The sequence below is a fragment of the Ranitomeya variabilis genome, chromosome 4 (genome assembly GCF_051348905.1).
Source record: "Ranitomeya variabilis isolate aRanVar5 chromosome 4, aRanVar5.hap1, whole genome shotgun sequence".
Lineage (NCBI taxonomy): Eukaryota > Metazoa > Chordata > Amphibia > Anura > Dendrobatidae > Ranitomeya > Ranitomeya variabilis.
In genome coordinates, this window is record NC_135235.1 from 253,739,241 (window position 1) to 253,759,981 (window position 20,741).

General features: G+C 45.5%; 1 protein-coding gene across 2 annotated transcripts in view; it reads left to right on the top strand.

Moving 5' to 3' along the window:
- Positions 1 to 18,563, top strand: part of SLC37A2 (solute carrier family 37 member 2) — a 62,917-nt gene extending 44,354 nt beyond the window's left edge. For both annotated transcript variants that reach the window (XM_077249524.1, XM_077249521.1), the window contains 8 exons: positions 2,072 to 2,176; positions 2,439 to 2,521; positions 2,650 to 2,806; positions 2,931 to 3,044; positions 3,639 to 3,743; positions 5,193 to 5,321; positions 5,558 to 5,653; positions 17,952 to 18,563. In XM_077249524.1, coding sequence (XP_077105639.1) covers positions 2,072 to 2,176; positions 2,439 to 2,521; positions 2,650 to 2,806; positions 2,931 to 3,044; positions 3,639 to 3,743; positions 5,193 to 5,321; positions 5,558 to 5,653; positions 17,952 to 18,020 — 858 coding nt within the window. In that variant the 3' untranslated portion in view covers positions 18,021 to 18,563. The remainder of the gene's footprint in view (positions 1 to 2,071; positions 2,177 to 2,438; positions 2,522 to 2,649; positions 2,807 to 2,930; positions 3,045 to 3,638; positions 3,744 to 5,192; positions 5,322 to 5,557; positions 5,654 to 17,951) is intronic.
- The last annotated feature ends 2,178 nt before the right edge of the window (positions 18,564 to 20,741 follow it).

Genomic DNA, 20,741 nt, shown 5'->3' on the forward strand with positions numbered 1-20,741 from the left:
TTCAGGAAAGTTGGTTTTGCCCCGAACACAGACACGAGTGCACATGGAGCTGTCCCATCACACAAGGTGCAGCGGCCATGACACCAAACTGCAAATTCATCCCACAATTGTGGCTCCAGATTTGTGATTTCGGCTTATGTACAATCCCCTTGCCATTTGCGGCCGCTCGTCCGGAGCCGGCGTTCAGACTTAGTGATGTCAGTAACATTGTGGTTACGAGAAGTTGTAACGCATGAAATGTACCCAGGCTGTGCCACAAGTTATGGGGGCGAGCCGCGGGGTCACGTAATGGTGGGAAGACCCCGGCAGGGTGCCACAAATACAATCTTGGGGACCATTGTTGTGTGTTGATGGATTAGGACACGGACGGTCAATCACTCACTGATATCAACCTATCACTAACAACTGGTGTTTTCCCCTCAAGCTTTAAACATGCCTCAATCACACCTATCCTCAAAAAGCCCTCTCTTGACCCATCCTCTGTATCTAGCTATCGCCCCATATCACTTCTCCCCTATGCCTCAAAACTACTGGAACAACACGTCCATCTTGAACTGTCCTCCCATCTATCTTCCTGCTCCCTCTTCGACCGCTTTCAATCTGGCTTCCGGTCACACCACTCCACTGAAACTGCTCTAACTAAGGTCACCAATGACCTATTAACCGCCAAGAGCAAGCGGCACTACTCTATCCTCCTCCTCCTGGACCTGTCCTCTGCCTTTGACACAGTGGACCATTCCCTGTTGCTCCAGACCCTCTCATCCCTTGGCATCACAGACTTGGCCCTATCCTGGATCTCATCATACCTAACAGACCGGACATTCAGCGTCTCCCACTCACACACCACCTCCTCACCTCGCCCCCTATCTGTCGGAGTCCCGCAAGGTTCAGTTCTAGGGCCCCTGCTCTTCTCCATTTACACCTTTGGCCTGGGACAGCTCATAGAATCTCATGGCTTTCAGTATCACCTCTATGCTGATGACACACAGATCTACATCTCTGGACCAGATATCACCACCCTTCTAGCCAGAATCCCTCAATGTCTATCCGCTATTTCATCCTTCTTCTCCGCTAGATTTCTAAAACTTAACATGGATAAAACAGAATTCATCGTCTTTCCCCCATCTCACGCGACCTCCCCAACGAACCTATCCATTACAGTAAACGGCTGCCCACTCTCCCCAGTCCCACAAGCTCGCTGTCTTGGGGTAATCCTTGACACTGATCTCTCCTTCAAACCACATATCCAAACCCTTTCCACTTCCTGCCGCCTCCAACTCAAAAATATTTCACGGATCCGTACATTCCTAAACCAAGAATCTGCAAAAACCCTAGTCCATGCCCTCATCATCTCCCGCCTCGACTACTGTAACCTCCTGCTCTGTGGCCTCCCCTCTAGCACTCTCGCACCCCTCCAATCTATTCTAAACTCTGCTGCCCGACTAATCCACCTGTCCCCCCGCTATTCCCCGGCCTCTCCCCTCTGTCAATCCCTTCACTGGCTCCCCATTACCCAGAGACTCCAGTACAAAAGCCTAACCATGACATACAAAGCCATCCACACCCTGTCTCCTCCATACATCTGTGACCTCGTCTCCCGGTACTTTCCTGCACGCAACCTCCGATCCTCACAAGACCTCCTTCTCTACTCCCCTCTTATCTCCTCTTCACACAATCGCATACAAGATTTCTCTCGTGCATCCCCCCTACTCTGGAACTCTCTACCACAACATATCAGACTCTCGCCTACCATCGAAACCTTCAAAAAGAACCTGAAGACCCACCTCTTCCGACAAGCCTACAACCTGCAGTAACCATCAATCGACCGAACCGCTGCACGACCAGCTCTATCCTCACCTACTGTATCCTCACCCATCCCTTGTAGATTGTGAGCCCTCGCGGGCAGGGTCCTCTCTCCTCCTGTTCCAGTTGTGACTTGTATTGTTCAAGATTATTGTACTTGTTTTTATTATATATACCCCTCCTCACATGTAAAGCGCCATGGAATAAATGGCGCTATAATAATAAATAATAATAATAATAATAATATCTCTGTGATTTCCTCTCACAGTTGTGCATCCAAGAAAATTACAGAACCAACCCGTTCCACAACTTCCGCCATTGCTTCTGTGTGACGCAGATGATGTACGGGATGATTCACCTCTGCGATCTCCAGGTCTGATTATCTGATGTTGGCAAAGCTGGGTGACGCCAATATGTCCGTCATCACGTCAGCTCTTCACCTAGGAGATGTCAATGGTTAGCCGCTGTGGCAGCTGTAATGGCAGACATATTGGATCTCACCCAGCTTTTCCAGGAGAGGATAGGATTAAGTAACTGCAGGATGGACATTTATTGGTGAAATCTCTTATAGCTCTTTTATAAAGATCAGCAGTGTGATGTTGCGCCCTCACGTCTGTCTTTTATCCCTTGCTCAGGGCCGGCTGTCACTTCTGGACCTGGGGGTCCTTATGACGGCTGCGGTGTGTCACGATCTCGACCACCCAGGATACAATAACACGTAAGCGCTTTTCCCTGCAGCCCCTGCATTACAACTATGGTGGTCAGATACAATAATATCGTTTTGCCCCTCACTAGATTGTAAGCTCTTATGTCCCAGAACATGAAATGATTATGTTGTGATTTCAGGTACCAGATCAATGCGCGCACAGAGCTGGCGATTCGCTACAATGACATATCGCCCCTGGAGAACCATCACTGCGCGGTGGCCTTCCAAATCCTGGCACAGCCAGAAAACAACATCTTCTCGAATATTTCCCCCGAGCTCTTCAAACAGATCCGGCAGGTGGTGTATATACATATATACGTAATTAGGTCACTGATCGCAGACCGCGGCTGTAATGGTCACACGTGCTCTGCACAGCTGATACCTTCTCATTTTGGGGTTGTTTTTTATATTTACCGTACAGTCCATCATTCGCCTGATCCTAGCCACGGACATGGCTCGGCACGGGGATATACTGGAGTCTTTTAAACAAGTTGTTTCAGACTTTGACTTCTCAAAAGAGGAACATGTGAAAACCGTAAGTCTTAGCATAGTACAAGACCCCAGAGCACGAAACACTCTGGGGTCACCCATCTTTCTAATAAACGCTCTGGGGTCACGCATCTTTCTAATGAAAGCTCTGGGGTCACCCATCTTTCTAATGAAAGCTCTGGGGTCACCCATCTTTCTAATGAAAACTCTGGGGTCACCCATCTTTCTAATAAACGCTCTGGGGTCACGCATCTTTCTAATGAAAGCTCTGGGGTCACCCATCTTTCTAATGAAAGCTCTGGGGTCACCCATCTTTCTAATGAAAGCTCTGGGGTCACCCATCTTTCTAATGAACGCTATGGGGTCACCCATCTTTCTAATGAACGCTCTTGGATCACCCATCTTTCTAATGACCCAGCGCCATTACATTCTCATCTCCTAATACTCTGTCTAAAGAGTTACTAATGTTTCAATCCTTTTTTCAATGCTGCACTATCTGACACTTGTAGTGCAATATCAGCGCCCGTCCTACAATGTCGCCCTGCAGAAATCTGGGCGAGTGTGGTCATCTCTGCCCCCTAGAACAATGGCCATGACTCCAGGCAGTTCTTGCACTGACCCGACATGTTCTGTCTCTCAGCTGCAGATGTTGCTGATAAAGTGCTGCGATATCTCTAATGAAGTGCGTCCCACAGAGGTGGCCGAGCCCTGGGTGGACTGTCTGCTCGAGGAGTATTTCATGCAGGTCCGTATTCCCCCGTCATTATACATGGCCGCCTTGTAGGATGTAATAGTGACATCCGGTGCTGCAGGTGACAGCGGTTACTACATATAGAAAATCATATAAGCGGGAGCAGGGTTATATAGGGTTAACAGGACCCTGCTAGAGACAACCTCACCCCATAACCTGTTTATCTGGTAAGTGAGCAATGCATCCATTATGACTATTCCTTTCTAAACAGCAAGGCATTGTCATAATCTCTGCTTGCGGTCAGTGAATGGAAACAAAAAGCGCTGCGGAATTAATGGAGCTAAGTGAGTAAAATAAATAAATATTATAAATGCCCTTTGTTCTCAAGAAAGGTGGGATTGTCAAGTCTATCATTACTGCTCGTTGCTTTGCCTACAGCAGTGATAAGTAAACAATCAGAGGAATAAAATTATCATATGTGTTTCTCCAAATTAAATACACAAATATTTTATTGATACATTACTACACAATAAAGATAAAATGTAAAAGTTAATAATAAAGACAACGAAAGCAAGGGGAGGCCAGTGGAAGACACAAAATAGTAAAAATAAGAGCGCAATACAAGTAGTAGCCACAAGATGGCAGAATAGTACCAAGGATTGATGATAATTGTGTAGACACAAGGCTAATTCCAATGCAATTCTAGGAGTTAGAGAAAGTTAGAGATTTGGTGCAATGTAATGTACGAAAGTAAAATCAAGAGTGAAAAGATAAAGATGCATTACAATAAGACATATCCTAAAATATAACAGAATGTGTCACCTCACCACCTCAGCCCCCAACGTGCGTTTCGCCCCTACGTCATCTGAGGGTTTTCTGTGCGCTATTCTCTATATTGGAATTCCTTTTTGGATTATGGGCTTTCTTCTAGGTAAGGAGCCTGCGCTTTCTAACTGTTTGCTATAGTGTCTGCAGGTGCTGCTCTGGATCTGGCCGTCTTCACCTTCCCTGTGCTCCCGATGCTCCAGGCTAAAGCGGTCTTTGGTTGCAGCATTGGAGAGGGCACAATTTGAACCAGCAGGGCAACCATGCCGTGGATCCGAACTGTCAATCTTCAGGAGCGCACCGCTTCCCGCAGGGAGCCAGGAGGCAGAGGAGCGGTGCACCCCTGAAGACAGAAGAGAAAACCTATTTAAAACACTACTATTCACAGCTGAGGGATTGTTACAGTTGTATCCAGTCTAAACAATCTGCTGTCTTGTAAGCAGCCTGGACTCCAGACTGATGCATCTGCCCTGCTACACTGTAACAAACTGCCGGACACTTGTGCTGTTGTATTATCTGCACACAAAACAGCGGAGATTGTCGCTGATGTTACGGATCGGTGCAATCCTGTTAGTTTGGGTTTGGGGATCGCAGTTACTCAGATTTCTTATGACCTGATAATAGCGGTATAATCTGTGCAGCTATGTGAGCCGCTAACACCAATGTTTTCCTTTACAGAGTGATCGGGAAAAATCCGAGGGTCTCCCAGTCACCCCATTTATGGATCGTGATAAAGTCACAAAACCCAAAGCCCAGATCGGATTCATTAAATTCGTCTTGATTCCGATGTTTGAGACGGTCACGAAGGTACGAGATTGTATCATGTACAAATGTCAGAAAAACGTACGTAAGATGGATCCTCAGCGGTCAGGAAGGAAACCGCGCAAATCGAGAGAAAACACTGCGCAGTTAGCGGTCTGACCAGAAGCCACTGCACAGCAGCCGATCCATGCTCTTATATCAAGGTGTTCATCTGTACAGCAGAATATACGATGTGTAAATACCCACAATCCCACTGGTCAGTAACTAGACCTGTGCTGCAGCTCTTCCCGCAGATAGAAGAGGTGATGGTGCGCCCTCTGCAGGAGGCACGGGATCACTACGAGGAGCTCATGCAGCTGGAAGAGGCGATGGCAGAGGTGAGTTGTGTCTAAACCTCTTTTACAAAAAGACAATAAAGCAATATTGATTGAAAAGAGAAATAAGGACCATTACAGCAACAGGCATCGTTCAGGACAGGACTAGTCATGGTGCAGCCAGCAGGGGGGCGCAGTGTTAGCTGCATATAACAGGGAAGAATCTGTATTTCCTCTGGACTGGCACTAGATGGCGCCATCTGCTCTCTTGTCAGCCACTGGGGGATATTGAGCTTTTCTTGGGTTTAGTTCCCACGAAGCAAAAACTCAATTGATTTTCTGCTGCACATTTGCTTGCAGAGTATTGTACAATATTATAAGAAATCTTATGCACATGCTGCAATATATATCCGCAGCATAAAGGGCGCGAGATCTGCAATAGGTCAATTTAGGCTACTTTCACACTAGCGTCGGGCTCGGCCCGTCGCTGTGCGTCGGGCCGACGTTCCCGACGCTAGCGTTGTCTCCGCCGCACAACGGGGGCAGCGGATGCATTTTTCCAGCGCATCCGCTGCCCCATTGTGAGGTGCGGGGAGGTGGGGGCGGAGTTCCGGCCGCACATGCGCGGTCGGAAAAAGCGGACCGTCGTGAGCAAAAAACGTTACATGTAGCGTTTTTTGCTCCCGACGGTCCGCCACTGCACGACGCATCCGTCGCACGACGGGTGCGACGTGTGGCAATCCGTCACAATGCGTCGCTTCATGTTAATCAATGGTGAAAAAACACATCCTGCAAACACTTTTGCAGGATGCGTTTTTTCGGCAAAACGACGCATTGTGACGGAATGCAGTTAACGCTAGTGTGAAACTAGCCTTATGCTTCAGACGAAGGTGCGAATTTTACGCTCTACAGTGCAGAGGATGAAATATCCGGCTCCCCCAATCCTTCTTCACAACACAATGATATCCGCAGGGTCGATGCTACGTGAGAACATGGACTTACAGAGATCTGTATATTCCGTGATCGCCTCTCGGGTCATATATCAGACCCAGCCCTAGACTTAGACGTACAATTCTGAAATATTAGAAGGGATGACAAAAATGTGACAACCAGATACAATTCTCCATTCTTTACACTGCTGCTTGGATTAAAGCCACGATCACATATTCACTATTCGGTCAGTATTTCACATCAGTGTTTGTAGCCAAAACCAGGAGAGGAACAATCGGAGGAAAAGTATAATAGAAACTCATCACCACTTCTGTATTTTATCACCCACTGCTGGCTACAAAAACCGATGTGAAATACTGACCGTGTGTACGTGCCTAAGATAGGAATGTGTCACCAGAAACTGACCTACTGTTTAAATAACGCTAATCTTGCAATTTTTAACAACCCTGTAAACAGCCAGAAGCATAGGATCCACCATTCACAATAGGTGATGTCACAGCTCACCTCCTCCTCCTGTACAATGACTGATAACACCACTATATACAGTAGATAACACAGGATCCACCATTCAAAATAGGTGATGTCACAGCTCACCTCCTCCTCCTCCTCCTGTACAATGACTGATAACACCACTATATACAGTAGATAACACAGGATCCACCATTCACAATAGGTGATGTCACAGCTCACCTCCTCCTCCTCCTGTACAATGACTGATAACACCTCTATATACAGTAGATAACACAGGATCCACCATTCACAATAGAGAAAACCATTGTAATCCATGTACAGGTATCTTTCTTGTAAGATTTAAAGAGACAGTGTACCTGTGTCTACCTCCGCGTGCATCTGAGTGAGCCGAACTACCACAGTCCTTACAGGTAACGTGAGACTGTCTGTGATCATCCTGGAGCTGATTGTTGACTGAGCCTTTGCCATTCCGGCTATTCTTCTGTCCATTAGAATAGTCGTCTTCTGTTTTCTTCCTTGTCTCTCTGGTTTGGCTTCCCATTGTAAAGCATTGGAGATCATTTTTGCTGAACAGCCGATTATTGTCTGCACTCCTTTATACGTTTTACCCCCTCCAATCAACTTTTTAATCTAAGTACACTGTTCTTCTGAACAATGTCTCGGACGACCCATATTTCTCAGGAGAAATGCATGTACAACATGTCCTGGCTTCATCCTTAAATAAGTGCCACAGGATTCACACCCGTCTCCTCACAGAATGATTGACCGCACTAATGGATCTCCACACTGATATTATTGTGATCACCCCCCTTCAATTAATTATTCTAATACACAGACTCAGAACCCTGCAGATCATGAATGTGGAGTCTGGTGGTTTTCTTATGATCTACTGCACCAACTGGTAAATTGTGTGACATGTGGGAATACAAAAGCCGACATACCGCATGTGCAGCTGGTGCATCTGCATCGGGGCCCGGAAGTGGAGGGGGGCCCCTGCAGGGCGGCTGATAATGTGGCGGACAGGGAGAGATCCCTGCAGCTCTGCTGCCTACATGAGAAAATGGCAGCGGAGCTGCAGCGATCAGTCCTGGTTCCTGCCTGCGTAAGCTGTCTCACACAGCAGTCAGCAGCGCAAGTGGATGACTGTTGTGAATCTGCTTTTGGGCTCCTTCTGGTGGTGGCTTGCGGTACTGGTGACTCGGGTGTGTTTTCTTTCTCAGTTCACCTGTTTTCATCAGTAGTGGGGAGTTGCTATTTATTCCTGCTCTTCTGTCATTGCCTTGCCGGCCATCAATGTAACCAGAGCCTTTCTGTTGCATGTTCCTGCTCCTAGACTACTGATCAGCTAAGTTGGACTCTTAGTCCTAAGTTTGTTTGCATTTTTGTTCCAGTTTACAGTTAAGTCATTCTCTGTAGCTGGAAGCTCTTGTGGGCTGAAATTACCACTCCGGTGTCATGAGTTGACACATGAGTTTTAAAGTAATTTCAGGATGGTATTTTAAAAGGGTTTTCAGCTGACCGTGCAGTTCCCTTTTGTATCTTTCTACTATCTAGTAAGCGGACCTCGCTTTGCTGAACCTACCTTCATACTGCGTATGTCTTTTCCTCTGAACTCACCGTCAATATATGTGGGGGGCTTCTGTCTCCTTTTTGGGGGAATTTCCCTAGAGGTAAGCCAGGTCTGTTTTTTCCTCTACTAGGGTAAGTTAGTTCTCCGGCTGGCGAGAGACGTCTAGGGATAAAACGTAGGCACGCCCCCCGGCCACTATTAGTTGTGTGGTAGGTTTAGCTCACGGTCAGCTCGAGATTCCATCACCCAAGAGCTCGTTCGTTATTTATGTGTCCTGACGTTCCCCTGCCATTGGGAACCATGACAGATGACATCATTAAGCACGCGGCTGTGCTAGAGAGAGGACGCTGCTGGGGAGAGTGTGTGTAGATGAGTGGTGGTGCGTACATGCGTAGCGCTGCAGCTGAATGTGCAGAGAGGTGAATGGTGCTGTGTGTGTGTGTAGGTGGAGAGGGCAATGGTGCAGGAGGAAATGATGGAGGTGGTTGAATGGGCAATTATGGTGGCAGTGGTGGAGAAGACAATGATGGTGGTGGGGGAGAAGGCAATGATGGAGGTGGTGGGGGAGAAGGCAATGATGGGGTAATGGAGAGTGCAATGATGGGGGTGGTGGGGAAAAAGGCAATGGTGGTGGTAGAAAGGACAAAAATGGGGGCGGTGGGGGAGGAGGAAATGATGGAGGTGGTGGAATGGGCAATGATGGTGTGGTGGGGGAGATAGCAATGATAGAGGTTGTGGAATAGGCAATAATGGGGGTGGTGGGGGAGGAGGAAGTAATGGAGGTGGTGGAATGGGCAGTGATGGGGAGAAGGCAATGATGGGGTGGTGGGGGAGAAGGCAAAGATGAAGGTGGTGTGGTGGGGGAGATAGCAATGATAGAGGTTGTGGAATGGGCAATAACGGGGGTGGTGGGGGAGGAGGAAGTAATTGAGGTGGTGGAATAGCCAATGATGGAGGTGGTGGAAAGGGCAATGATGGGGTGGTGGTGAAGGCAATGATGGAGCTGGTGAGAGGGCAATGATGGGGTGGGGAAGAGGACAATAATGGGATGCAGGGGGGGAAGGACAGTGAGGGGGGATTGGGATGGGAGGAAGGGGAATTTATAATAGATTTAGGAACACGGGAGGTGGAGGAAGACTTTATTATCGCTTATTATTTCTACCAGTCACTTAGTATATAGTGTACTTATGTATAACACAGCCCCTTAGTATATAGTGTACTTATGTATAACAGTTCCTTAGTATATAGTGGTATATAGTGTACTCACTTATTATACATAGCATAGCCCCTAAGTATATAGTGTGCTCACTTATTATGTATAGCACAGTCCCTTAGTATATAGTGTACTCGCTTATTATGTATAGCGCCATCCCTCAGTATATAGTGTAGTTACTATGTATAGCACAGTCCCTTAGTATATAGTGTACTTACAGTGCCTTACGAAAGTATTCGGCTCCCTGGAACTTTTCAACCTTTTCCCACATATCATGCTTCAAACAAAGATACCAAATGTAAATTTTTGGTGAAGAATCAACAACAAGTGGAACACAATTGTGAAGTTGAACGAAACTTATTGGTTATTTTACATTTTTGTGGAAAATCAAAAACTGAAAAGTGGGGCATGCAATATTATTCGGCCCCTTTAACTTAATACTTTGTTGCTCCACCTTTTGCTGCGATTACAGCTGCAAGTGGCTTTGGGTATGTCTCTATCAGTTTTGTACATCGAGAGACTGAAATTCTTGCCCATTCTTCCTTGACAAACAGCTCGAGCTCAGTGAGGTTGGATGGAGATCGTTTGTGAACAGCAGTTCTCAGCTCTTTCCACAGATTCTCGATTGGATTGAGGTCTGCACTCTGACTTGGCCATTCTAACTCCTGGATACGTTTATTTGTGAACCATTCCATTGTAGATTTTGCTTTATGTTTGGGATCATTGTCTTGTTGGAAGACAAATCTCCGTCCCAGTCTCAGGTCTTTTGCAGACTCCAACAGGTTTTCTTCAAGAATGGTCCTGTATTTGGCTCCATCCATCTTCCCATCAATTTTAACCATCTTCCCTGTCCCTGCTGAAGAAAAGCAGGCCCAAACCATGATGCTGCCACCATCATGTTTGACAGTGGGGATGGTGTGTTCAGGGTGATGAGCTGTGTTGCCTTTACGCCAAACATATCGTTTGGCATTGTTGCCAAAAAGTTCGATTTTGGTTTCATCTGACCAGAGTACCTTCTTCCACATGTTTGGGGTGTCTCCCAGGTGGCTTGTTGCAAACTTTAAACAACACTTTTTATGGGTATCTTTGAGAAATGGCTTTCTTCTTGCCACTCTTCCATAAAGGCCAGATTTGTGCAGTGTACAACTGATTGTTGTCCTATGGACAGACTGTCCCACCTCAGCTGTAGATCTCTGCAGTTCATCCAGAGTGATCATGGGCCTCTTGGCTGCATCTCTGATCAGTCTTCTCCTTGTTTGAGATGAAAGTTTAGAGGGACGGCCGGGTCTTGGTAGATTTGCAGTGGTATGATACTCCTTCCATTTCAATATGATCGCTTGCACAGTGCTCATTGGGATGTTTAACACCTTAACGACCGCCGATACGCCTTTTAACGGCGGCCGCTAAGGGTACTTAAACCACAGCGCCGTTAATTAACGGCGCTGTGGAAAAAGTGAATAGCGCCCCCCAGAGTCGGATTTTCTCTGGGGTCTCGGTTGCTGGGGGTAGCCGAGACCCCAGAGAACATGATTCGGGGGTTTTTTACCGACCCCCGAGTTGCGATCGCCAGTAATTAACCGTTTACCGGCGGTCCCAAAAAAAAAACAAAACGCGATTTGTCATTTAATTTCTCTGTCCTCCGATGTGATCGCACATCGGAGGACAGAGAAATGTGGTCCCCGATAGCCCCAGATAGCCTCCCAATACTCACCTACCTCCCCCGGAACTCCTCGTGGCTCCCGATGGGCGCCGCCATCTTTTTCCGGGGAAATAATGGCGGGCGCATGCGCAGTGCGCCCGCCGCCCGGCACCCGGATGTTCTTTGGGGTCTCGGCTGCCGGGGGTAGCCGAGACCCCAAAGAACATGATCGGGGTCGGTTTTTACCGACCCCTGTTTTGCGATCGCCGGTAATTAACTGTTTACCAGCGACCGCAAAAAAAAAAAAAAAGCGATGTCATTTCTCTGTCCTCTGATGTGATCGCACATCAGAGGACAGAGAAATAGGGGGATTCGGGGACCCTGTTATACTTACCGGTGTCCCTGGGTCCTCCTGCTTCTTCTGCTGGCCGCCGGCTTCTTGCTTCGGTAAGAAAATGGCGGGCGCATGCGCAGTGCGCCCGCCATGATCTGCCGGGCGGCAGAAGAAAATTCTTCCTCTTTTTTTATTTTGGTCACTGTGAGATCCTATCACAGTGATCAAAATAAAAAAAATAGTAAATAACCCCCCCCTTTATCACCCCCTTAGTAAGAAAAAAGTAATAAAATAAAAAAAATGTATGAATTTCTATTTTCCAAATAGGGTTAGGGGTAGGGTTAGGGTTAGGGTTAGTATATGTGCACACATAGAATGGTTCTCTGCGGATTTTTCCGCAGCGGATTTGATAAATCCGCAGGACCAAAACGCTGCGTTTTTCCTGCGGATTTATCGCGGATGTACCGCGGTTTTTGTGCGGATTCCACTGCGGTTTTCTATTATGGAGCAGGTGTAAAACCGCTGCGGAATCAGCAGAAAGAATTGACATGCTGCGGAATGTAAACCGCTGCGTTTCCGTGTGTTTTTTTCCGCAGCATGGGCACAGCGTTTTATGTTTCCCATAGGTTTACATTGTACTGTAAACTCATGGGAAACTGCTGCGGACCCACAGCTGCGGAAACGCTGCGGATCCGCAGCAAAATCCGCAACATGTGCACATAGCCTTAGGGTTAGGGCTTGGGTTAGAGCTAGGATTAGGGTTAGAGCTAGGGTTAGGGCTAGGGTTGGGGCTAAAGTTAGGGTTAGGGTTGGGGCTAGGTTTAGGGCTAAAGTTAGGGTTTGGGCTAAAGTTAGGGTTAGGGCTAGGGTTGGGGCTAAAGTTAGGGTTAGAGTTGGGATTAGGATTTGGATTAGGGTTGGCATTAGGGTTACATTTGGGATTAGGGTTAGGTTTGGGATTAGGGTTAAGGCTAGGGTTGGGATTAAGGATAGGGGTGTATTGGGATTAGGGTTAGGTTTTGAGGTTAGGGTTGAGATTAGGATTAGGGGGGTGTTGGGTTTAGGGTTTTGATTAGGGTTATGGTTAGCTTTGGGATTAGGGTTAGGGGTGTTTTGGGGGTTAGGGTTGTCATTAGGATTATGGATCCTGTTGGGATTAGGGTTAGGGGTGTGTTGGGGTTAGGGTTGGAGTTAGAATTGGGGGTTTCCACTGTTTAGGTACATCAGGGGGTCTCTAAACGCCACAGCCAATTTTGTGCTCAAAAAGTAAAATGGTGCTCCCTACCTTCTGAGCTCTGCCGTGCGCCCAAACAGTGGTTTACCCCCACATATGGGGCATCAGCGTACTCGGGATAAATTGGACAACAACTTTTGGGGTCCAATTTCTCCTGATACCCTTGTGAAAATAAAAACTTGGGGGCTAAAAAATCTTTTTTTGTGGAAAAAAAAATATTTTTTTATTTTCACGACTCTGCATTATAAACTTCTGTGAAGCACTTGGGCATTCAAAGTTCTCACCACACATCTAGATAAGTTCCTTGGGGGGTCTAGTTTCCAAAATGGGGTCACTTCTGGGGGGTCTCTACTGTTTAGGTATATCTGGGGCTCTGCAAATGCAACATAACGCCCGCAGACCATTCTATCAAAGTCTGCATTCCAAAACGGCACTCCTTCCCTTCCGAGCTCAGCCATGCACCTAAATAGTGGTCCCCCCCACACATGGGGTATCAGTGTACTCAGGACAAATTGGACAACAACTTTTGGGGTTCAATTTCTCTTGTTACCTTTGTGAAAATAAAAATTGGGGGGGCTAAAAAAAATTTTGTGAAAAAAAAATATTTTTTTTTGTTTTCACGACTCTGCATTATAAACTTCTGTGAAGCACTTGGGCATTCAAAGTTCTCACAACACATCTAGATAAGTTCGTTGGGGGGTCTAGTTTCCAAAATGAGGTCACTTGTGGGGGGTTTCTACTGTTTAGGTACATCGGGGGCTCTGCAAATGCAACATAATGCCTGCAGACCATTCTATCAAAGTCTGCATTCCAAAACGGCGCTCCTTCCCTTCCATGCTCTGCCATGCGCCCAAACAGTGGTTTATCCCCCACATATGGGGTATCAGCCTACTCAGCATAAATTGCACAATAAATTTTGGGGTCCAGTTTCTCCTGTTACCCTTGTGAAAGTAAAAATTTGGGGGTGAGAAGATCATTTTTGTGGAAAAAATATGATTTTTTTTATTTTCATGGCTCTACATTATAAACTTCTGTGAAGCAGTTGGGGGTTCCTAGTGCTCACCACACATCTAGATAAGCTCTTTGGGGGGTCTAGTTTCCAAAATGGAGTCACTTGTGGGGGGTTTCTACTGTTTAGGTACATCAGGATCTCTGCAAATGCAACATGACACCTGCAGACCATCCCATCAAAGTCTGCATTCCAAGCGGCGCTCCTTCCCTTCCGAGCCCTGATGGGTGCCCAAACAGTGCCCTCCCCCCACATATGGGGTATCAGCGTACTCAGGACAAACTGGTCAACAGATTTTGTGGTCCAATGTCTCCTGTTACCCTTGATAAAATAAAAAATTGCAGGCTAAAAAATCATTTTTGAGTGAAAAAAAAGGATTTTTTATTTTCACGGCTCTACGTTCTAAACTTTCGTGAAGCACCTGGGGGTTTAAAGTGCTCACCACACATCTAGATAAGTTCCTTAAGGGGTCTAGTTTCCAAAATGGTGTCATTTGTGGGGGGTTTCCACTGTTTAGGCACATCAGAGGCTCTCCAAACGCGACATGGCATCCGATCTCAATTCCAGCCAATTCTACATTGAAAAAGTAAAACGGCACTCATTCTCTTCCAAGCTCTGCAGTGCGCCCAAACAGTGGTTTACCCCCACATATGGGGTATCGACGTACTCAGGAGAGGTTGCACAACAACATTTGTTGTCTAATTTCTCCTGTTACCCTTGTGAAAATAAAAATTTGGGGGCAAAAAGATCATTTTTGTAGAAAAAATGCGACTTTTTTATTTTCACGGCTCTACGTTCTAAACTTCCGGGAAGCACCTGGGGGTTTAAAGTGCTCACCACACATCTAGATAAGTTCCTTAAGGGGTCTAGTTTCCAAAATGGTGTCATTTGTGGGGGGTTTCCACTGTTTAGGCACATCAGGGGCTCTCCAAACGCGACATGGCATCCGATCTCAATTCCAGCTAATTCTACATTGAAAAATTAAAACGGCGCTCCTTCTCTTCCAGGCTCTGCAGTGAGCCCAAACAGTGGTTTACCCCCACATATGGGGTATCAACGTACTCAGGAGAAATTGCACAACAACTTTTGTGGTCTAATTTCTCCTGTTACCCTTGGGAAAATAAAAATTTGGGGGCAAAAATATCATTTTTGTAGAAAAAATGTGAGTTTTTATTTTCACGGCTCTACGTTATAAACTTCCGTGAAGCACCTGGGGGATCAAAATGCTCACCACACATCTAGTTAAGTTCCTTAAGGGGTCTAGTTTCCAAAATGGTGTCACTTGTGGAGCGTTTCCACTGTTTAGGCACATCAGGGGCTCTCCAAACGTGACATGGCATCCGATCTCAATTCCAGCCAATTCTGCATTGAAAAAGTCAAACGGCACTCCTTCTCTTCCAAGCTCTGCGGTGCGCCCAAACAGTGGTTTACCCCCACATATGGGGTATCAGCGTATTCAGGAGAAATTGCACAACAAAATGTATGGTTAAATTTCTGTTTTTACACTTGTGAAAATAAAAAAATATGGTTCTGAATTAAAGTGTTTGCAAAAAAAGTTAAATGTTCATTTTTTCCTTCCACATCGTTTGAGTTCCTGTGAAGCACGTAAAGGGTTAATAAACTTCTTGAATGTGGTTTTAAGTACCTTGAGGGGTGCAGTTTTTAGAATGGTGTCACACTTGGGTATTTTCTATCATATAGACCCCTCAAAATGACTTCAAATGTGATGTGGTCCCTAAAAAAAAAATGGTGTTGTAAAAATGAGAAATTGCTGGTCAAATTTTAACCCTTATAACTCCCTAACAAAAAAAAAAATTTGTTTCCAAAATTGTGCTGATGTAAAGTAGACATGTCGGAAATGTTATTTATTAACTATTTTGTGTGACATATCTCTCTGATTTAAGGGCATAAAAATACAAAATTTGAAAATTGCAAAATTTTAAAAATTTTCACCATATTTCCATTTTTTTCATAAATAATCGCAAGTAATATCGAAGAAATTTTACCACTAACATGAAGTACAACATGTCACGAAAAAACAATCTCAGAATCAGCAAGATCCGTTAAAGCGTTTCAGAGTTATAACCTCATAAAGTGACAGTGGTCAGAATTGTAAAAATTGGCTCTGTCATTAAGTACCAAATTGGCTCTGTCACTAAGGGGGTTAAAGTTTTGGAAATTATTTTGTATCCAAATCCGGATTTAAACTTCTCCACAACAGTATCACGGACCTGCCTGCTGTGTTCCTTGGTCTTCATGATGCTCTCTGTGCTTCACACAGAACCCTGAGACTCTCACAGAGCAGGTGCATTTATACGGAGACTTGATTACACACAGGTGGATTCTATTTATCATCATTAGGCATTTAGGACAACATTGAATCATTCAGAGATCCACAATGAACTTCTGGAAGGAGTTTGCTGCACTGAAAGTAAAGGGGCCGAATAATATTGCACGCACCACTTTTCAGGTTTTGAATTTCCACAAAAATTTAAAATAACCAATAAATTTCGTTCAACTTCACAACTGTGTTCTACTTGTTGTTGATTCTTCACCAAAAATTTACATTTGGTATCTTTATGTGTGAAGCATGATATGTGGGAAAAGGTGGAAAAAGTTCCAGGGAGACGAATACTTTCCCAAGGCACTGTATGTGTAACACAGTCCCTTAGTATATAGTGTACTTATGTATAACACAGTCCCTTAGTATATAGTATCCTCACTTATTATGTATAACACCATCCTTAGTTACATAGTGTCCTCTTTTATTATGTATAACACCGTCCCTTATTATGTGCCATCATCTCTAGTTATATATAATACCGTCCCTTATTATATAGCTTCCTCTGCTGTTATGTACAGTTCTGTCTTTTACATAGTGTATTCTTGTTATTTTTGTTATTCACAGCGCCCTCTTTTATTACATAATCCCTTCTCTTGTTAAGATATAAAATGACTGCTGATGGAGGAGCCGGTGACCAGACTATAAATCCATCAGCTCCTCCATTAGAACAGAAGCTTTCCCAGGCTTCATCAGCCATCATTGCATTATACAGCTAACAAGACAGGACGTTGTATAATAAAAAAAACAGGGCTCTGTATAATCCAAAATGTGAGGAGTGGTACTGTACATAACAAGAGACTATGTAATATATATACGTGTGTGTGTGTGTGTGTGTGTATATATATATCTATCTATCTTTGTGCCATAAAAGGAGGGGGGCAGACATTTCTTGCACAGGGGCCTCAAGCGGTCAGTGTCCACCCCGTGGGAATATAATTTTTACCAAAATAGCGATTAATCTGGTCAGTCATATTGCACGGCTATTATTTTGAACACTACTTTATGTGCATGTCTCTGCAGAGGGCAAACGTCGATTGAAGCCAAGCTGGTGTCACTGATCATATCTGTGCCCTAACAAAGCACAGCTGTGTAATGGAGGAAGGGATGACCGCTGCAGTATAAAGCATAGTTTCAGAATAGAGCTGCAGCCTGAACCTCTGAGACAGGCGATGGATTTCAGACTACCACGTACGCCAAGTGACAATGTGGCAGAGACGTATTCTATGATCTCAGCTGTGTCCTAATGGACCAAAGTGATTGTCCCCTTTTCTGGTTTCCAGTAAAGGTAACTGATCGTTTAGAGCGATGGCGCTCACATCCCATCCATGTAATCTATCGGTAAGTCTGGGAAATAACCGCAGACGTCACAGCAGGAGAGCAGTTAGCGCTGCCGCCAGTAAAGCCAGCAGGGGGCAGTGTACTTGTTAAAGCACCTTCATGGCAAATAAGTTTTGAATTGATCTCTGAAGGTTTCGTGTTTGGCAATGCGTTACAATGTCCTCCCAGTGATGGACTGTGAAAGCTTCTCCATCGGAAATTGTTTTCCACGCACACAATATAATGTATTTTTTTTTTATTCTTCTTCTTCCTCCGTAGGTCCAGCAGAAAAAGGCCGAGATCCTGTCTGGCGCAGGCAAAGTGAAGCGAAACGTAGAAAATTTGTAGCTGTGTATAATTTACTTTTCCATGTGTAATAAAAAGTGTAAACCTGGCGTTGTGGCCCGGAGCCCCCGGCGTGATCAGTAGGAGTGAGGCGATGATGAATATTGCTCGGCTCTGACCTCTCCGGCTTGTTCTGGCGCTCGCGCTGTTTTCTTAAACACGTAATTGATGTTGCGTTCAATGTCTCCTCTTTCTTGCCAGTTGTGCGCCTTTAAACAGCAGGGGTGCATTGCTCGGCTTCTTGGACTCGGTATTTGGGGGAATATGTTGGGAGTCATTAAGTAAGGATTAGCCCTGTTCAATGCTCAGACGCCAGGTTACAATAACAGATCCTGGCAGCCCCTCAAAGCTGATAGATCACCGCGTTTTCTGAATGAAGACTCGCCTTCTCGGGGCCTGGATCTGCGGCATCCCCTATGTCCCACGTCCCCTCCATATTGAGGAGTGTTATAGATTGCACATCTCTAATTCTTGCTGTGGTTGATCCGGGAGTCATAGATGTAGCGCCTCTCACAGGCCGTAATAAAATATTGTATTGCTCTAACCGATCACATTGTCATTATTTTTTCCGTGCACAAAAATACGATCCCATCGGAAGAGAAAGTTCTGTTCATCCTGAGCTTTGTAGTTCCAGAGTAGAATATTGAAATCTCAGTAAAAACTCACACACGGGCAGAAGCAGGGCACCAGTGCGGAGGGACAACTTTTAGGAACACATTTTTTATTTTTATTTTGAGAAAACCTTACAAACTATTTGTAAAAAATAAAACCCAGCATTTTATTCTTTTAGGTCCTAACCAAAGCCAGGTGTTCATTTTCAGAAAGTGCACAGGTATGAGAGGCACAAAACATAATTTTCATTTTTGAAATTTACTGATTAAACATTAATCAAAAATTAGCACATAAGTGATTAAATGGGAAGACTAATGTGTTTTTTTTTTTATCCCTGCTCCTTTGCCACAACCCACACTTGCAAAAAAAAAACAGTGGTCAGTCCATGACCAGTGCGACCGGCGGTGGTCAGTCCATGACCAATGGGACCGGCGGTGGTCAGTCCATGACCAATGGGACCGGCGGTGGTCAGTCCATGACCAATGGGACCGGCGGTGGTCAGTCCATGACCAGTGGGACCGGCGGTGGTCAGTCCATGACCAGTGGGACCGGCGGTGGTCAGTCCATGACCAGTGGGACCGGCGGTGGTCAGTCCATGACCAGTGGGACCGGCGGTGGTCAGTCCATGACCAATGGGACCGGCGGTGGTCAGTCCATGACCAGTGCGACCATCGATGTCCTTGGGCTAGAAGACTATTCTGTCCTTTCACTTGTGTGGTCTGACAAACGCCCACATCAGGAAGCTTGAACCAAATTCAGACTATCACACAGTCAATGGGTCACAAGATGCCAGCTGGAGAGACTCCAAAGCCTCCGACACCCCAATCTGCCAAGGAAAATGCAAGTGGCAAACAGAGTACATGGCAACCACCAGCATGCTGTAGTAAGTTTCCTGATTGTCCTCATTTCCCCCCACCACCATGTAGCCACCTTATGCTCTTAGTGTCTGCAGTTGTTCACAGGTTGGCACAATTCAATAATCGCTGGACCCCGAGGACTATGGGCACCAGCTGCCGGTGCCAGCTAAGAAAGAAGGAAAATAGCTGAAAGACAGGTTATCATTCAGGTAAGATTTCAGCTCCATTAAATGCTGGAAACAATAGAGAGCCGGATATGAAGCAGAGATCCGGAAAACTGGATCTATATAATGTCCCGGCTGGAGCGATACTAAGAAAACACCGATAAAACAGGCGCAGCGTCACCAGAGATGCCAGGATCAACTCCTCGCAGTAATGGCTGCTGGTCCTTCTCACTATTATTCTTCACGGCTTCCAAGGTTAAATCAATATCACAACTTCCTCCTCAGACAGAGCTCCGCTGATTAACGAGAAGATTCCTGAGTGTTCGGGAAGAGGCCAAATATGAAGGCGTAATAAAATGATAAAAGGCAGAGACTGCACCTCAAAGGACACATCGGAGGCAAAACTGTATCTATGAAGAGCAAAAAATACTGCAAAATATACAGTAAAATTCTGATTATCTGGATCCTCATTATCTTGGATTATTGGAAATCCCAAACTGCAGGGGCACAGAGTAGGAACAGCCGACTGGATGGATTATTCTGGACACGGCAGTAGCTTTTCACCGTTTTAGGTCAGCCGGACCATGAAGTGTTTTCTCACTAGCCCAGCTGAGGAATATTTTAGTTTTTGACCAAATTACCAGAATTTCTGGACCATAAATTGCAGGATTTTAACACAGGCCATTTGCGTAGGGTTGGATGTTGCCCATTATTCACGGATTTTGTGATTTATTACAGTCATTCCCGAGGAAGTGACTCCCAAAAGTTATGCTCAGAGTATAATTCCCCAAAATATACAAGACACCAAAATTAAGTCGTGTTTTTTTATTTCTTTATACCTCTGGGCTCCTGTCCATTATTTTGGCATCTCCCTCCATACATTGATCAATTACCTTATCGTTTTCTTCTCTTGCTGACAGTTCAGCTACTTCTGTCCTTGCTGGCTTCATTCATTGATGAGTATCTTCCTAGGTTTGATTGGCTCCTGTGCCAAGCTGAGCTGCAGTGTAAAGAATATGGGAGGATTAGAGCGGAGACTCCAGCACAGATGGATCAGCACAGCTCCATACTCTGCGTAGTGGCCGTTTTCA